The sequence below is a fragment of the Rhincodon typus genome, chromosome 12 (genome assembly GCF_021869965.1).
Source record: "Rhincodon typus isolate 14 chromosome 12, sRhiTyp1.1, whole genome shotgun sequence".
NCBI classification, from domain to species: domain Eukaryota; kingdom Metazoa; phylum Chordata; class Chondrichthyes; order Orectolobiformes; family Rhincodontidae; genus Rhincodon; species Rhincodon typus.
In genome coordinates, this window is record NC_063343.1 from 60,275,277 (window position 1) to 60,291,212 (window position 15,936).

At 42.1% G+C, this 15,936-nt stretch overlaps 1 protein-coding gene across 1 annotated transcript in view; it reads left to right on the plus strand.

Annotated features, from left to right (window-relative positions):
• Positions 1–11,242, plus strand: part of LOC109927710 — a 30,351-nt gene extending 19,109 nt beyond the window's left edge. Inside the window, exons 6-9 of the mRNA XM_020527702.2 lie at positions 3,507–3,617; positions 9,781–9,888; positions 9,976–10,019; positions 10,148–11,242. Coding sequence (XP_020383291.1) covers positions 3,507–3,617; positions 9,781–9,888; positions 9,976–10,019; positions 10,148–10,207 — 323 coding nt within the window. The 3' untranslated portion in view covers positions 10,208–11,242. The remainder of the gene's footprint in view (positions 1–3,506; positions 3,618–9,780; positions 9,889–9,975; positions 10,020–10,147) is intronic.
• The last annotated feature ends 4,694 nt before the right edge of the window (positions 11,243–15,936 follow it).

Below are 15,936 nucleotides of genomic sequence, written 5' to 3' on the forward strand. Positions count from 1 at the left end.
GGGAGCTGTTAATCATACTGAGTCTGAGAGTAAGAGGGAGCTGTTAAGCACACTGAGTCTGAGAGTAAGACGGAGCTGTTCACTACACTGAGTCTGAGAGTAAGAGGGAGCTGTTAACCAAAATGAGTCTGACAGTAACAGGCAGCTGTTACCCACACTGAGCCTGAGAGTAAGATGGAGCTGTTAACCACACTGAGTCTGAGAGCAAGAGGGAGCTGTTAATCATACTGAATCTGAGAGTAAGAGGGAGCCATTAACCATACTGAGTCTGAGAGTAAGAGGGAGCTGTTAACCATACTGTGTCTGACTGTAAGAGGGAGCTGTTTACCATACTGAGTCTGACAGTCAGTGGGAGCTGCCAACAATGCTGAGATTGCGAGTAAGAGGGAGCTATTAATTCAGATACCAGCATTAAGAGGGAGCTAGGATAATATTGTAAAGCCAGACAGTGTGGAAATAACATTATTGTTCCTGATAATGTGTATTTCTAACAGTTTCTATTCCAGCATCTTTTATTTACATTTCTGGTCTCCATTGTCATTGTTAATTTCCCAACATGCACTGCAGAAACTAAGATATCTTTTCCTGTGATTTGTCTCACTGCTGACACTTGTTCAGATGATTCCCTGTGATAAACAGTATAAATATGCTAAATTATGATTCTACCTTTATCAGTGACATTCAATATTTATATAAAATGGTGGTTGGGGAGGGTTTCAATCACATCAAGCCAACAATCATTCATTATTGGAGGGCTGTAGCTGTTAGCTTCTGAAATCTCAGTGCATTTATCCAATGTGTAGGCAAGGAAGGCGCCAGGTTTGGTTTCTAGTTCCCAAAGCTAATTTGCTCACCTAATCTGAGGGAGTAAACATGAGATTGCTAGATTTAACCACAACTAAGCAAAAGGTCACTGTGAATTAGAGCATGCAACCCTAACTGCGAATCATCTGTTCTCCATCTGCACAGTTGTAGGTGTCAGGTAAGATTCAACAAAGGCAGTGGCTTTCCACAGGCAAGGAGCTGTCAAAGTCCATCCTTTGGGCTCATGCCTGATGGGCATTTGGTGACAGATAGATCAAATAACTCATGCTAAGAAGAAAATTGGTCAGAATTCAGGGAAAGCTTTCTGCGTAAATTGTTAAAGTCAATAAGTTGGCCATTCAGCTACTTTTTCAGAAGTGTAAAATCCAGCTACATTTGGATGGATCTGTCAGGTTTTGGCACCAGGTCATTTTCGAACTTCAGCTGCTTGGTTCTGTCGAAGTGAAATAATCTCTTCCTTGAGCAAAGTCAATTTCCTTCTTCATTTCAACATTTCCTTCATTTGGTGAGGTTGGTGAGGAGCCTTTTTGGGTACAGCGGCTTTATTTCTAGATACTGTGTTACATGATGTGCTGTATTTAGCTTTTTTGGACTTGTGTTCAATTGTGGTATGTCAGCTCTGCAGTTTCCAGGCTGATTATCTTAGAATTTCAATTCCTCTACTCTGAAAACCAGATGCCATTTTGCTCTGAACCGAGCAACTCTGACTCTAAGTTGGTGACAATGGGCTAGATATTATATATCTCTGCTGTGTGTGATTTTATCAGTATGTGAGAGCTGTATAATAGGGAGGGAGCCCTCTGCTCCAGCTTCTTCATCGATTCCTAAGCTAACTCCCATAACATGGAGGGTGGGCGAGTGCTGAAGATGGCAACCTATGTTCCACATGTAAATAAGTAAATAGGGATTAATAGTGTTTGCTTAAGTCTCTATTGACCCCAATATTACCCTGCCCATGCCACAATATGGTTACAGTGCACAGGCTCTGTGGTCAGGTTATTGATTCCTTTACTTCGGGGGGAAAAAAATTTTCCTATCTGTCCTATCTATGCCCTCATAGTTTTGTAAACCTTAGCCAGATCCTCATTTTTTCACATGTTGACAAAAGATGCATAGATAGGGTTGACAGTGAAAATCTTTTTTCCCAGAGTTGAAATGTCTAATACTAAGGGGCATGCACTTAAAATGAGAAGAAAGTTCTTAGGAGATGTGAGGGGTAAATTTCTTTCACACAACGAGTGGTAGGAATCTGGAACGCACTACCAGGGGTGGTGGTGGAGGCAGATATGATAGGGGCTTTTACAGGACTTTTAGATAAGCACAGGAATATGGAAGAAATGGAGGGATATGGACCAAGGTCAGGCAAAAGGGATTAGTTTGATTTAGCATTATGTCCAGCACAACATTGTGGTGCCTGTGCTAACTTCAAAAAATGCAGGAAGGAGGGCGTATGACCTTTGGAGGGTGCCATTTGGGCATTAGGAGCATGACCCACAAGAAAAGGATTCCACAACTCATTCTTTCCTGCACGGAATTTACAACCTACTCTTCCATCTGCAGTGCAATCCCATCTTTCCAATAGTATGTTAACTAGAACTGCACATATTACTGCAGCTGTGGTCTGACTAGCATTTTTTACAGTTCCATCATAATGTCCCTGATCTTGCATTTAATGTCTTGACTAATAAAGGCAAGTATCCCATATGCCTGGATGGGTGCACCTCCAACAACATTGATAAGCTTGACACTATCCAGGGCAAAGCAGCCCGCTTGATTGGCACCACGTCCACAAGCGTCCACTCCCTCCACCACTGATGCTCAGTAGCAGCAGTGTGCACTACCTACAGGATGCACCACAGCAATTCACCAAAGATCCTTAGACAATGCCTTCCAAACTCACGCCATTTCCGTCTAGAAGGACAGGGGCATCAGATAGAAGGGAATACCACTACCTGCAAGTTCCCATCCAAGCTACTGCCCATCCTGACTTGGAAATATATATCCATTGGGATGTCATGTTATGGCTGTACAAGGTGTTGGTGAGGTCACATTTGGAGTACTGCGTACAATTCTCGTCGCCCTGTCATAGGAGGGATGTTATTAAACTGGAAAGGGTGCCAAAACATTTACAAGGACTGGAAGGTTTGAGTTAAATGGACAGATTGGATAGAGTGGGACTCTTTTCCCCTGGAGCATAGAAGGCTAATGGTTGACTATAGAGAGGTTTATAAAATCATAAGGGGCATAGTTGAGATTAATAGTCAAGGTCTTTTCCCCAGGGTAGGGGAGTCCAAACTAGAGGGCATGGGTTGAAGGTAAGAGAGGAAAGATTTAAAAGGAACCCAAGAGACAGCTTTTTCACACAGAGGGTAGTGCATATACGGAACAAGCTGCCAGTGGAAGAGATAAATATGTGTACAATTACAACATTTGAAAGACATTTGGACATGTTCATGAAAATGTGACTAGTTCAGTTTAGAAGACCTGTTGCTGTGGAAGAGATGGGTCAAAGGGCCTGTTTCCATGCTGTATGGATCTACAATATACATAGTATCTGATTAACATACTACATTGTTATTCTACACTTTGGACTAATTAATCCATGTCAGTCTCAATATCTATTTCATTCACATTTTCTTAATACTTTTCAACTAACTAGTTATTATGTGTTTTATTTTCAGAAAAGAATCAATTTGTTTTTTTGAATTATATTCTCATTTTTGCCACCCTTGTGCTGCTTCCGTGCTTCATTGTTGCTGTAATCAGGTGCCTCAGGATGATCAATGAACCAGGTAAGAGAAATAACTGTCTACAGATAAATCATACACTAAACACCAGACAGAAGCATGATGAACATATTATGAACAATGGACCATTACTTGCCATTTCACTGAAGAACTCACATTAATCAAATATTTGTAAGTGACTGCAGTGAAGCATGTGTCATGCAGAAATGAGCAGGTGGAGGTGCCACACAATAAACAAGGAACAAGGAAAATTATAGTACAGGAACAGGCCCTTTGGCCCTCCAAGCCTGCACTGACATGCTGCCTGTCACAACTAAAACCTCCTACCCTTCCGGGGACCATATCCCTCTATTCCCATCCTATTCATGTATTTGTCAAGACGCCCTTTAAAAGTAACTATCATATCTGCTTCCACTACCTGCCCTGGCAGTGAGCTCCAGGGACCCACCACCCTTGGTGTAAAAAACTTGTACATCCCCTTTAAACCTTGCCCCTCGCACCTTAAACCTATGCCCTCTAGTAACTGACCCTTCCACCCTAGGAAAAAGCTTCTGACTGTCCACTCTGTCCATGCCCTTCATAATCTTGTAGACCTCTATTAGGTCACTCCTCAAACTCCGTCGTTCCAGTGAGAATAACCTAAGTTTCTCCAACCTCTCCTCAATTATCCGCAATTCCACCAACCTTTGCGTCACTGGCAAACTTACTAATCAGACCAGTTATATTTTTCTCCAAGTTATTTATATATTTTACAAACAGCAAAGGTCCCAACACTGATCCCTGAGGAGCTCCACTATTCACAGCCCTCCATTCAGAAACGCACCCTTCAACTGCTACCCTCTGTCTTCTATGACCGAGCCAGTTTTTTATCCATCTTGCAAGCTCACCTCTGACCCCATGCGACTTTACCTTCTGTATCAGCCTGCCATGAGGGACCTTGTGAAAGGCCTTACTGAAGTCCATGTAGACAACATCCACTGCCCTCATCGATCATCTTCGTCACTTCCTCAAAAAACTCAACTAAGATCGTGAGACGCGACCTCCCCTTCACAAAACTATGTTGTCTCTCGCTAATACGCCCACTAATTTCCAAGTGGAGTAAATCCTGTCTCAAAGAATCCTCTCCAATAATTTCTCTGCCACTGACGTAAGGCTCACCGGCCTGTAATTAGCTGGATTATCCTTGCCACCCTTCTTAAACAAAGGAACAGCATTGGCTATTCTCCAATCCTCTGGGACCTCCGCCATAGCCAGTAAGGATACAAAGATTTCTCACAAGGCCCCAGCAATTTCCTCCCTTGCCTCTCTCAGTATTCTGGGGTATATCCCATCAGGCCCTGGGGACTTGTCTACCTTAATGTTTTTCAAGACCCCCAAACCTCCTCCCTTTTGGTCTCAACATGACCTAAACTATCTACACACCCTTCCCCAGACTTGTCATCCACCAAGTCCTTCTCTACGGTGAATACTGACGCAAAGTACTCATTTAATACCTCACCCATTTCCCCTGGCGCCACACACAAATTCCCTTCCCTGTCCTTGAGTGGGCCAACCCTCTCCCTGGCTACCCTCTTGCTCTTTATATATGTATAAAAAGCCTTCAGATTTTCCTTAATTCTGTTGGCCAAAGACTTTTCATGACCCTTTTTAGTCCTCTTGACTCCTTGCTTAAGTTTCTTTCAACTTTCCTTGTATTCCACCCTTGCTTCGTGTGTTCCCAACCACTTAGCCTTAATAAATGCTTCCTTTTTCTTTTTGATTAGGCTCACAATATCTCTCATTATCCAAGGTTCCCTAAACTTATCCTTCATCCTTACAGGAATGTGCTGGTCCTGAGTTCCCAGCAACTCACACTTGAAAGCCTCCCACATACCATATGTTGATTTGCCCTCAAACATTTGCCTCCACTCTACATTCTTCAGTTCCTGCCTAATATTGTTGTAATTAGCCTTCCCCCAATTTCGCACCTTCACTTGACAGCTACACTAATCTTTATCCATCAGTACCTTAAAGCTTACTGAATTGTGATCAATGTTAACGAGCTACTCCCCTACTGAGATGTCGACCATCTGGCCAGGCTCATTCCCTGATACTAGGTCCAGTACATCCCCTTTCCTAGTTGGACTATCTACATACTGTTTTAATAAGCCCTTCTGGATGCTCCTTACAAAGTCTGCCCCATCCGCGCCCCAAGCACTAAGTGAGTCCGAGTCAATATATGGGAAGTTAAAATCACCCACAACAATGACCCTGTTACAGCCCTGTTACTTTTACATCTTGCCAAAATCTGCCTACATATCTGTTCTTCTATCTCCCGCTGGCTGTTGGGAGGCCGATAGTTAAACCCCAAACATTGTGATTACACCCTTCCTGTTCCTGAGCTTCACCCATATTGCCTCGCTGTATGAGCTATCTGAGGTGTCCTCCCGCAGTACAGTTGTGATATTCTCTTTAATTCCCCCATCCCCTTTACACCTCTTTATCCTGCCTGAAACATCCGTATCCTGGAACATTAACCTGCCAGTCGTATCTCTGCCTTACCAAGTCTCTGCAATAGCAACATTATCATAGTTTCAAGCACTAATCCAAGTTCTAAGTTAATCTGCCTTGCCTGTTACACCTCTCACATCGAAACAGATGCATTTCAGTCCAACAGACCTGCTTTGATCAGCAACCACATCCTGCCTGCTGTTCCTCTGAATCTTACCAGCCCTGTTCTCTAGTTCTCTTTCAGTCAATTCACCTTTGCTTTGGTTCCCACCCCCCTAACAAGCTAGTTTAAATCCTCCTGAGTGACACCAGCAAACCTCCCAGCCAGAATATTTGTGCCCCTCCAGTTTAGATGCCACCCATATTTCTTGTACAGATCCCACATGCCCCGGAAGAGATCTCAATGGCCCAGATATCTGAAACCCTCCCTCCTACACCATCTGTTTAGCCACGTGTTGAGCTGTACTATCCTCCTATTTCTAGCCTCACTGGCATGTGGCACAGGGAGTAATCCTGAGATTACAACCTTGGAGGGCCTGCTCTTTAACTTTCTACCCAACTCCCTAAACTGCTGCTACAGGACCTTGTCACTCATCCTACATATGTCATTAGTAACAATATGTACCACAACCTCTGGCTGTTCACCCTCTCCCTTCAGAATGCTTTCTGTCTGTTCAGAGACATCCTTGACCCTGGCACCAGGGAGGCAACACACCATCCTGGAGTCTCTTTTACCTCCACAGAAGCACCTATCTGTACCCCTAACTATCGAGTCCCCTATAACTACTGCTCCAGTGCTCTTTGTCCTTCCCTTCTTAAGAACAGAGCCAGCTGAGGTGTCACCAGTCTGGCTGCTGCTGCTGTTACCCCCTCATACGTAATCCTCCCCAACAGTATCCAAAATGGTATACTTGTTAGAGAGGGGGACAACCTACATTGGTTGCCTGCCCCGTCTAGCGGTCACCCATCTATCTGCCTGCACCTTGGTGTCAGCACATCTGTAAAACTACTGCCTATGATGCTTTCCACCACCCTCATGCTCCTAAGCGCATCCAATTGCTGCTCCAACCTATCCATGCAGTCTGTGAGGAGCTGCAATTGGGTGCACTTCCGAAAGATGTAGTCATCCGAGACACTGGAAGCATTATGAATCTCCCACATCTCACAAGTGCAGCATTTAACCCCACTGACAGACATTTCTATCCCCAATCAAGCTGTTTAAGAAACTTCATTAAACACTTACCCTTACCAATTGCTGCAAATACCCGAGGTAAGTCTTCCCTCACTCATCTTCCCAGGATGCTCCCTGGATCTCTCCCTTTCTCTTTGCTTCTCGTCCTCACAGTGGAGTGTGTGTGCTTTTTTGTTTGCTTAGAGGAGGAGGTAGGGAGAGAAACACTGAGGAAGTGTTTGGGGTTGAACTGTCACTTGACAACAGCCCCTCCACAAACCACCTTCTGGAAGTAGTGACTGCGCTGATGCAGATCTTCTCCACGTCAGCCATTCAGAGTCACCACCCTGCTGCCCTCTTCCCTTGGCACAGGTTTCCTCTGGGTGCTGTGGGGACACAGGTTCAAGGTGTGAGGGGGGAAGTTTAAAAGAAATGTGCAAGGCACAATTTTCACAAAAAGGGTAGTGAGTGCCTGGCAAGCATTGCCAGAGGAGTTGGTGGAAGCAGACAAAATAGCAGCATTCAAGAAGCACCTGGATGAATGTATGAATAGGAAGGGAATAGAGGGATAAGGATCCTGTAAGTGAAGACAACTTTAGCATAGAAGGGCAAAATGTGGTGGTACAGGCTTGGAGGGCTTAAGGGTCTATTGCTGTGCTATATTGTTCTTCTTTGTTTTATTCTTTTCTCTGGTTTCCTCCCACAGTCCAGTGCAGGTTAGATGGATTTTCCATGCTAAATTGCCCAAAGTGTCCAGGAATGTGCAGGCTAGGTGGAATAGCCACAGAAAATACAGAGTTACTGGGGTAGGGTTGGGGCATGGGTCTGGGTACGATGCTCTTTGGAGGGTCAGTATGGGCTCAAAGAGCCGAATGGCCTGCTTCCACACTGTAGGGATTCTATGATTCTACTGTCATTGTATGTGACTTGATAGTCTGTAGTCAGCCATATCATTTGATCAGTTTGATCACTTCAATAACTTTAGTAGCTCAAATCTCACCCTGCCTCCCGAAGAAGTGGTTACAATGGTCAATGCACGTTGTGAAAATGCAGGATAAAGAGGAAATAGATATGGTTTCATTTTGATCATTGTTTTATTTGGATCATTGAATTCTTGGAATCAACTCTAGGATATAACTTTGAGTGTAGACAGTTATGTTTTGGGAAAAGAATTTGATACCATCTCTCTGGATAATGTATCTATACTTGCAAGGTCATCTGAGCCAGACAGCAAGCTGTCCTGGCAAAGGCAGAGTTGTGACATTCTGTACCTGAGCTTCTATGACCGTAAATATTCTATGAGCCAATTAGCCCACAACAGGATCCCTTCCCCAGTTTTGCAGTCACTAAAAGGAAAAGGATGGAGTGTAGAATTAAAATAGGTGAAACAGCATTTTAATTAGTCATTGTAGAGACTCAGATTATAGAGTTAGAAATAGGTCTCTCTCTAAGCCACAAAATCCACAGAACGTGTTTCCTGCACTTGCTGTTGAACTAGCAAGGATAGTTAATATTATTGTCAATTTTGGGGGAGATAATTATTGGGTGGAAAGACTGGGACATATGTTAGGCATGACGTTGACCCAGAAAGCTTCAGATTGTCTATTGAATGTTTGCTAGTGAATGAGCAGGCTGTCAGAAACTGTTGAATTCCTCACACTTTCTTGCTGTTCAATATCACATCAAATGTCCTATCCTTCAACTTGCTGAATAGCAGGGTTGTCCCAATGCATTATCATGCAGATCTATGCAGCACTGAGCAAACCAAAAGCCTACAGAACACTCTTCCTGATCTTATTTTATGTCTCACAATCAGTATATCAGTGTACTTTCAAGAGACATACTCATAGTATCATTACTATGATAATGTCATGTGATCTGAGGATATAAAGGTCTCAGATGTCATTTTAACTTGGGACACCAGAACCATGACACATTAATGGAAGTGTGCTACTCTTTGTAATTGAAAACTTAACATTAGCCTGTTATTGTTAAAAGTGTTAAGAAGTGCCTGTGAAAGTTGTATTTGTATACTTTAGGGAGCTATAATAAACATCTGTTGGATCTTTCAATAACACGTTAACCGCACCCTAGTTTCTTGTGTTATGAAGGATAACATAAGCATTGCAACATCAGATAAAGATACTCTGGTAGAGTCAAAACCCACAATACATGAGTTATGGTGTCCTAGAATCCCAATCTCTGCCTGAAGATTCTAAGTGTTTGTTCCGTTAAGGCTCCAGTTTCTTAAGTAGCTGACTGTCAGATTCTATTGAATCTGTTAAAAGCTAAATATGCCAGGGAAAGTGCTCATATTTATTTTGCCTTCCTGAAGTTTCCATGACTCTTCTGAATAAGTTATAATAAATCAATGAGAGAATAAATTTACTCCTTTCCAGGTCGGGTAACAGGAAAAATGCAAAAGGACACAACCAGCTAAAAATCATGGTGTCCACCAGTCTTCCAAAAGCTGATAGTGACAGAAAACTTTAATGATTTTTTTCCAACATTTCACAACTCTCAAGTTGTTTAAACTCTTCTTTACAGCCAATGAATGTCAAAGCGAACATGACTTTGGTGATGCAATTTCAAACTCTGAGTCAGTTGCAGAAGAAATTCATTATGCTTCTGTCATTTTTCAAAAGATGAGCCCAGGTAATTAAAAAGTTATATTTTGACAACAACGTTTTGGTAATTTTCTTCCATATATGACTTCACTATTTAATTGTCCTTGTATCAAAGGTCATACCCTCAATGAACATTCTGATGTCCAGCCTTCAGAAGAGGTAAATGGATAGGTTTACGTGTCAAACTTACTATAATCATTTGGCTAAAGCCTTAGATCTTATTTGGCATAATGAACTGACAACATGAAGCTACAGTAGTGTAATATCTACTTATCATATTTCCTTAGATTCGAGGAGCTTCAGATGGAAATGAGTCATCCGTAATCTATAGTGCCATAGTTAAGTAGAACATTCTAGTTCATGTCTGCTTAACTGAAAGAAGACAAGATGGAGGAGACAACCTTTTTTGTCAAAATGTAGCTGATTATCGCACAAGTTATATATGTTTGGATATTATCTTTTGATTTCAGAGTGACAGAAAAGAAGCACAGCTTTATGAAAGGTGCAGCAATGTTGTCATTTTTAAATAAGTATTTGGAGCGCTCTTTAAATTTGTCACAGTGATTGAGCTGATATGCTATCATGTTACACAGTAAAGTTCTCTATGATACAACATAATATACATATACTTTCAACATAATGTACTTGAGAGTGACTCTAGGCATGACGTGTCCTTTCAGGAACAAATGAAGAAAACAGCAGAGGAAAGGTAAAATGTAGAAAAATCTTTTAACTAAACTTGCTAGATTTACTTAGGGTAATGCTGTCACAGTAGTCTGAATCTCAGCACTTGTCCTAACATACTCACAAAAGCATATTCTGCACATATCTGGCAAAGGTCATTGCACACATATCTCATGGACAGTCAGTTGAATACAACAATATTGACCATAAATGGAACGCTTTGACTTATTGCTCTCCCCATTTCCTGTCCTCAAAAATATCATCTGCCAAGAGATGAAAACATATAAGCCAGCGGAAACCATTCATGTTGTACTTCACTTTCCCATGCCATAGTAACCTGATCAACCCACTTTTCATCCTGGTGCCCAATATGGGGCAAGAATCATCTGCAAAACCTACGAGCAAACATGCTTTAGATTGAGGAATGGCAAACAATATCAAGCTCCTTGTGACATACCCCATCTGTCGAGTGTCTGGCTTTGATCTACCATTGTGAGATTTGTCTGTGTTAAACAGATTTAGGACAGGCCACGGCCCCTGTGCAGCCAATCTCCACTACTGAGCCTCAGTACATATCCCTTACGTGCTTGTGGAGAAATTGAAACAGCACTGCTCATTCCAGAGGAGCATCTCCTCTACAGAATAATTGGTGGACTAATAATCTTAAGCTAAGAAAATGAGGAGGCTATCACTTAACATTGGAAATGTGTATTCAGTAAATAAATGAATGAACCCTTGAAAGGTTAGGTTCTGTGATTCACCACCTGCAAGTGTGGTGGTGGCAAGTTCATTTAAGGCTCTCAAGAAGGGTTTTATTTAAGTAGAAGCAATAAGCAGGGTTACAGGGAAAAGACAAGAGATTGACACTAATTCAAAATATTCAGAGTTGCTGCAGACAAGATGGACAGAATGTCTCCTTCCTCATTTTGACAGTATTATGATTCTGATAGATCAAATAAACAGAAGCTGTTTCAAGTAGCAGAAGGGCCATTAATGTGCGGATGCAGATTTAAAATGATTGACTAATAAATAGAGATGTCAGAGTACAGCAAGGTTGATTTAGTTTACAATGCACTGCCTGTAAGGTTGGTGGAAACATATTCAGTAGCAACTTTCAGAAGAAAATTAGTTGAATACTTGATAAAGAAATATTTGTAGAAATGTCCATGCTCAGTACCATGCATCACCATTTGCTGCTATTTACTAGACAGTCAATGATTTCAAGTTTTCTGGAGATCTTACCTCTACAGCTTCCCACATCATAGTGCCCCAACCCTACGTGGTCTGCTTCTATCATCTTCCTAAAAGCTACAAGCTGGACTGCTCTTAAAGACACATCTTTTCAGCATATTCCTGTCCCTCTGAGCTTATTTCTTCTCATCTTGATTCTATTTTCTCTTGGGATTTCACAGTTTCCTGTATCCACGCCTAATTTTTTCATCATGGGCATCCAATCTCCTCACATACCCATCTCTCATCAGGATGGTCTTAGGATTTTGACTCTTCCTGTAAGGGATGTCCATCCATTACAATCCTCCTTCACCTGGCTGAGCTTGTTCTTACTTGAAGCCACTCCTTCTTTAACTCACCCCATTGTCTCCAAGTCAAAGATGATGTTATGAATACTCCCATGGGTCCCAGTTATGTCTGTTTCTTTGTGGGGTATGTGAAACATTCCTTCTTCTGGTCCTACCCAGGTTACCACCCACAACTCTTCCTCAGTACATCAATGACATCATCAATGCTACTCTCTGCTCACATCAGGAATTGGAAAATTGCTGTCAGTAATAAAATTGCTGTCAATTTTCACCCTTCTCTCATCTCCACCTGGTCAATCTTTGACTCACCCCTTTCTTGACTGCATTATTGCCTTTTCTGCGCATAGGATCATCACCAATATGCCCACAAGCTCATTGACACCCATGGTTACCTTGACTACACCTCTTCTTTCCTGTAAGGGTCCCATTCCATTCTCCCAGTTTCTCCACCTCCATCAAATCTCCTACCATGGTGCCATCTTCTTCTGGGATTCCTCCATCATGACCTCCTTTTTCCATAACGAAGGTATCCCCTTCTCAACCATAGTTGAAAGGGTCCTCTGACATGTCCACCCCATCGCCTCCACTTCTGCCCTTATAACTTCCCCTTCCTCCCAGGATATTATAGGGCTCCCCTTGTCCTCTCAATCCACCTCACCAATCCCCACATTTGAAGTAACATCCTTGGCCATTTTCACCACCTCCAGTGGGAAACCACTGCCAAACACATCATCCCTATCCTCCTTTGTCAGAATTCCATGAATATGTTTCCACCAACCTTACAGGCAGTGCATTGTAAACTAAATCAACCTTGCTGTACTCTGACATCTCTATTTATTAGTCGATCATTTTAAGTGGAAATAATTCCCTCCAGAATGCCCTAGCCTTTTTCTGTGTCAATCCTATCACTTCCCTCCCTCACCGTTGCACCCTTGCATGCAATTTTATAAGGTGTAACGCCCATGTATTTAGCTCAGTCCTCTTCACCGATCAGGACCCAAATACACCTTCAAAATGAAGCAGTGCTTTATTTAAACTTTCAATCTAGTCCATTTTATTCACTGTTATGAATTTATGGGCCTTTTTCTGGTTACTGTTGAGATACTTAGAAAGAGGTTCTTTGAGGAGAAGCTCAGTGCAATGTATTGCCTGGTTAATAGAAATTTACATTTAATATTAAGGAATTCCTTCTCAATTTGTAACAAACATTTGACTGAGAGCTTATTTTTAATAGGGGACGATGAACAAGTAGCAGTTTGCGTTTATATAATATCTTTGACATTTAAAAGATGTCAAGATACTCCACAGCAATGGTATAAAAAGAAATCTGATGACGAGATGCTAAAGGTGTGGTTGGGAGAATTGACTAAAAGCTTAGTCAAAGAGGTAGGTTTTAGGAATTGTCTTAAAAGTCAGAGGTAAAGAGCCAGAAAGGTTTAGGAAGAGCTTTCCAGAGCTTAGGGACTGGCTACTGGAGAGTTATCTGCCATTGGTTGAGTGATGAAAGTCAAGGTGAGGAACAAGCCATTATTTGAAGAGCACAGAGATTTCAGAGGAACGTACTGTTGTAGAGGATTATGGGGACAGGGAAGGATGGACCCATGGAAAAACTTTGACATCAACAGAAAATTTTGCGTTTGAGGCAGTGTCAGTCTGAAAGCTAATCTATGTTTGAATAAGGATATGGGCAGAGGTTTGGATGAGTTTAGGTTCAAGGAGGCTAACAGGGAGGTTTTTGGAATTCTGAAGCCTGCAGTTAATGGCAACATGGATGATAATTGCAGCAACAAATGGGCTGCGGTATGTGCAGAGACAAATAATGTTTTAGAGGTCAAAGCAGGCAGCCTTGATGTTGGAGCAGATCTCAGGTCAGAGGCTCAGCAGGTCAAACTAGGAGTCAACGTAGCAATTGACCTGGTTCAGCCTCAGTCAATAATTACAGAGCCTGATAGATTTATGGCAGAGAGTAAAAATCAATGGTTTCAGTCATTGCAATATTGTGCCGGAGGAAATTTCTGTCTCGCTGTTCTGGATGTATTTTGAGTAACTTGACAAATCAATGAATTGGACGTGACCTGCAATCTTGTGAGGGAACAGCAGCAGGTTCAGTTGAATGTAACTATTTATAGGAAAAGAGAACAACATACTTGCAGCCCTCCAAACACAGGCTCCAGTTCCATGTGGTTCGATGTTACTGTGAAACTCCCTTCTTCACATGCTCATCACCTATTGGCAAACTAAAAGGACTTTTCCCTTTCACTCCTGCAATATCTTTGTTCAATATTTTCACAGGGGCAGGGATGCATTTCAGTTTTCTCTCATTTACTGAGGGGGAGGAGTAAATTTCAGAAAGATAAGGTTTGGCACAAGAGTAAGTGTGAACTTCAGAAAAATCATCCAAAGCAATAAAGAGACCATTTAAATAAGTAACTGATAAAAATGGCTACTACAAAGAGCCAAGAGCAGCAGAGCTAACTAATAACATTTTCCTTCCCCCTTTTCATTTCAGAAGCAGAGCTGAATAGAGGGACAGACTGCACCCATATTCTGATCAGAGCAGATAGTGCGGAATTGACCCAAGCTAAGGAATTGGGTTTAACTAGAACTGACATTGTTTCACCTCTGGAAAGGCATAACCCGATTTGGCCTGACAGAAAATTATATAAAAGTGGTTGCCTTTCAGCTTGGGTTTTCTTCTTTTAGCATGTATTGTGGCTAGATTTTCTCAATGGGGGAGGGTGACAAGGAAGAGGAGTGTGGGTCTGTGGTCTGTCTAGCTGAGTCCCACACACTCATATCCTCCAATCACTGAGCCACTCACCTATACCGACTTCATCTACCCCAGCTTCTCACACAGGCCCTTTTATCGTATATCATCTCCTCCCACTTGCCCAACTCTCAACACCATAAGGTCTCCCCTTTCCCAACCTCCGATGGCCTGATGGTTCATTCCCTCCCCAGAATAGTGTCCAATTCAATGTCCCTGTCCAACAGACTCACTGTCATGAGTCACATATCATGTTGCACTTCTCCTCCAAGCACAGACTGTTCACTCCCATGTTTGCTACTGAAGGTTCATGACTGATTAAGGGAAGGCCAAATGGCCTTCTTCTGTACTATAACAATTCTGTGATTTACCATGTTCAGTAACAGACTCAGACATTCAATTTTGGTGGTTCTGTGTTTTTCTCTTTGGATGATAGGAACGTAGGAACAGGAGCGGGCCATTCAGCCCCTTGAGCCTGTTCCACATTCAATGAAATCATGACTGATCTGTGGCCTACCTCTATATACCTGCCTTTGGCTCATATCCCTGAAAAGGTTTGCTAAACAAAAATTTATCTCAAGTTTAAAATGAACAACCGATCCTGCCAATTGTGGAACATCTACCACCCTTTGATCATCTCAACAATGAAACACTGCTCCCATATCAAGGTCAGTTTAAGGATCAACATTAAGAATTTTTAACTGGATCAAATGTACAGTCAGGACTAATTATTAGTTGTCATTTGAACAGGAGTAAGTTATTCAGCCAGATGAATCTGTTATATCATTTATTTAGATCACAGCTGCTCTGTATCCTAACTCCATCTAACCAACTGAGTACAGCAAACCTTGCCTGACAAAAATCCTGCAATCTTAATTTTGAAATTTTCAACGGATCCCCAGCATTGACAATTCTCTGTGAGAAAGGATCCAGATTCCTGTAGACCTTTGCATTGAGAAATGTGGCTTAATGTTACCTCTGATTAGCCTAACTTTGAATCTTCATATTAGGTCTTCCAGTTCAGGCTTTGGCCAGTCCGTACATCTGAACTTTGTGGAGCAACCTCATTTCGTCAGCATTTACTGCC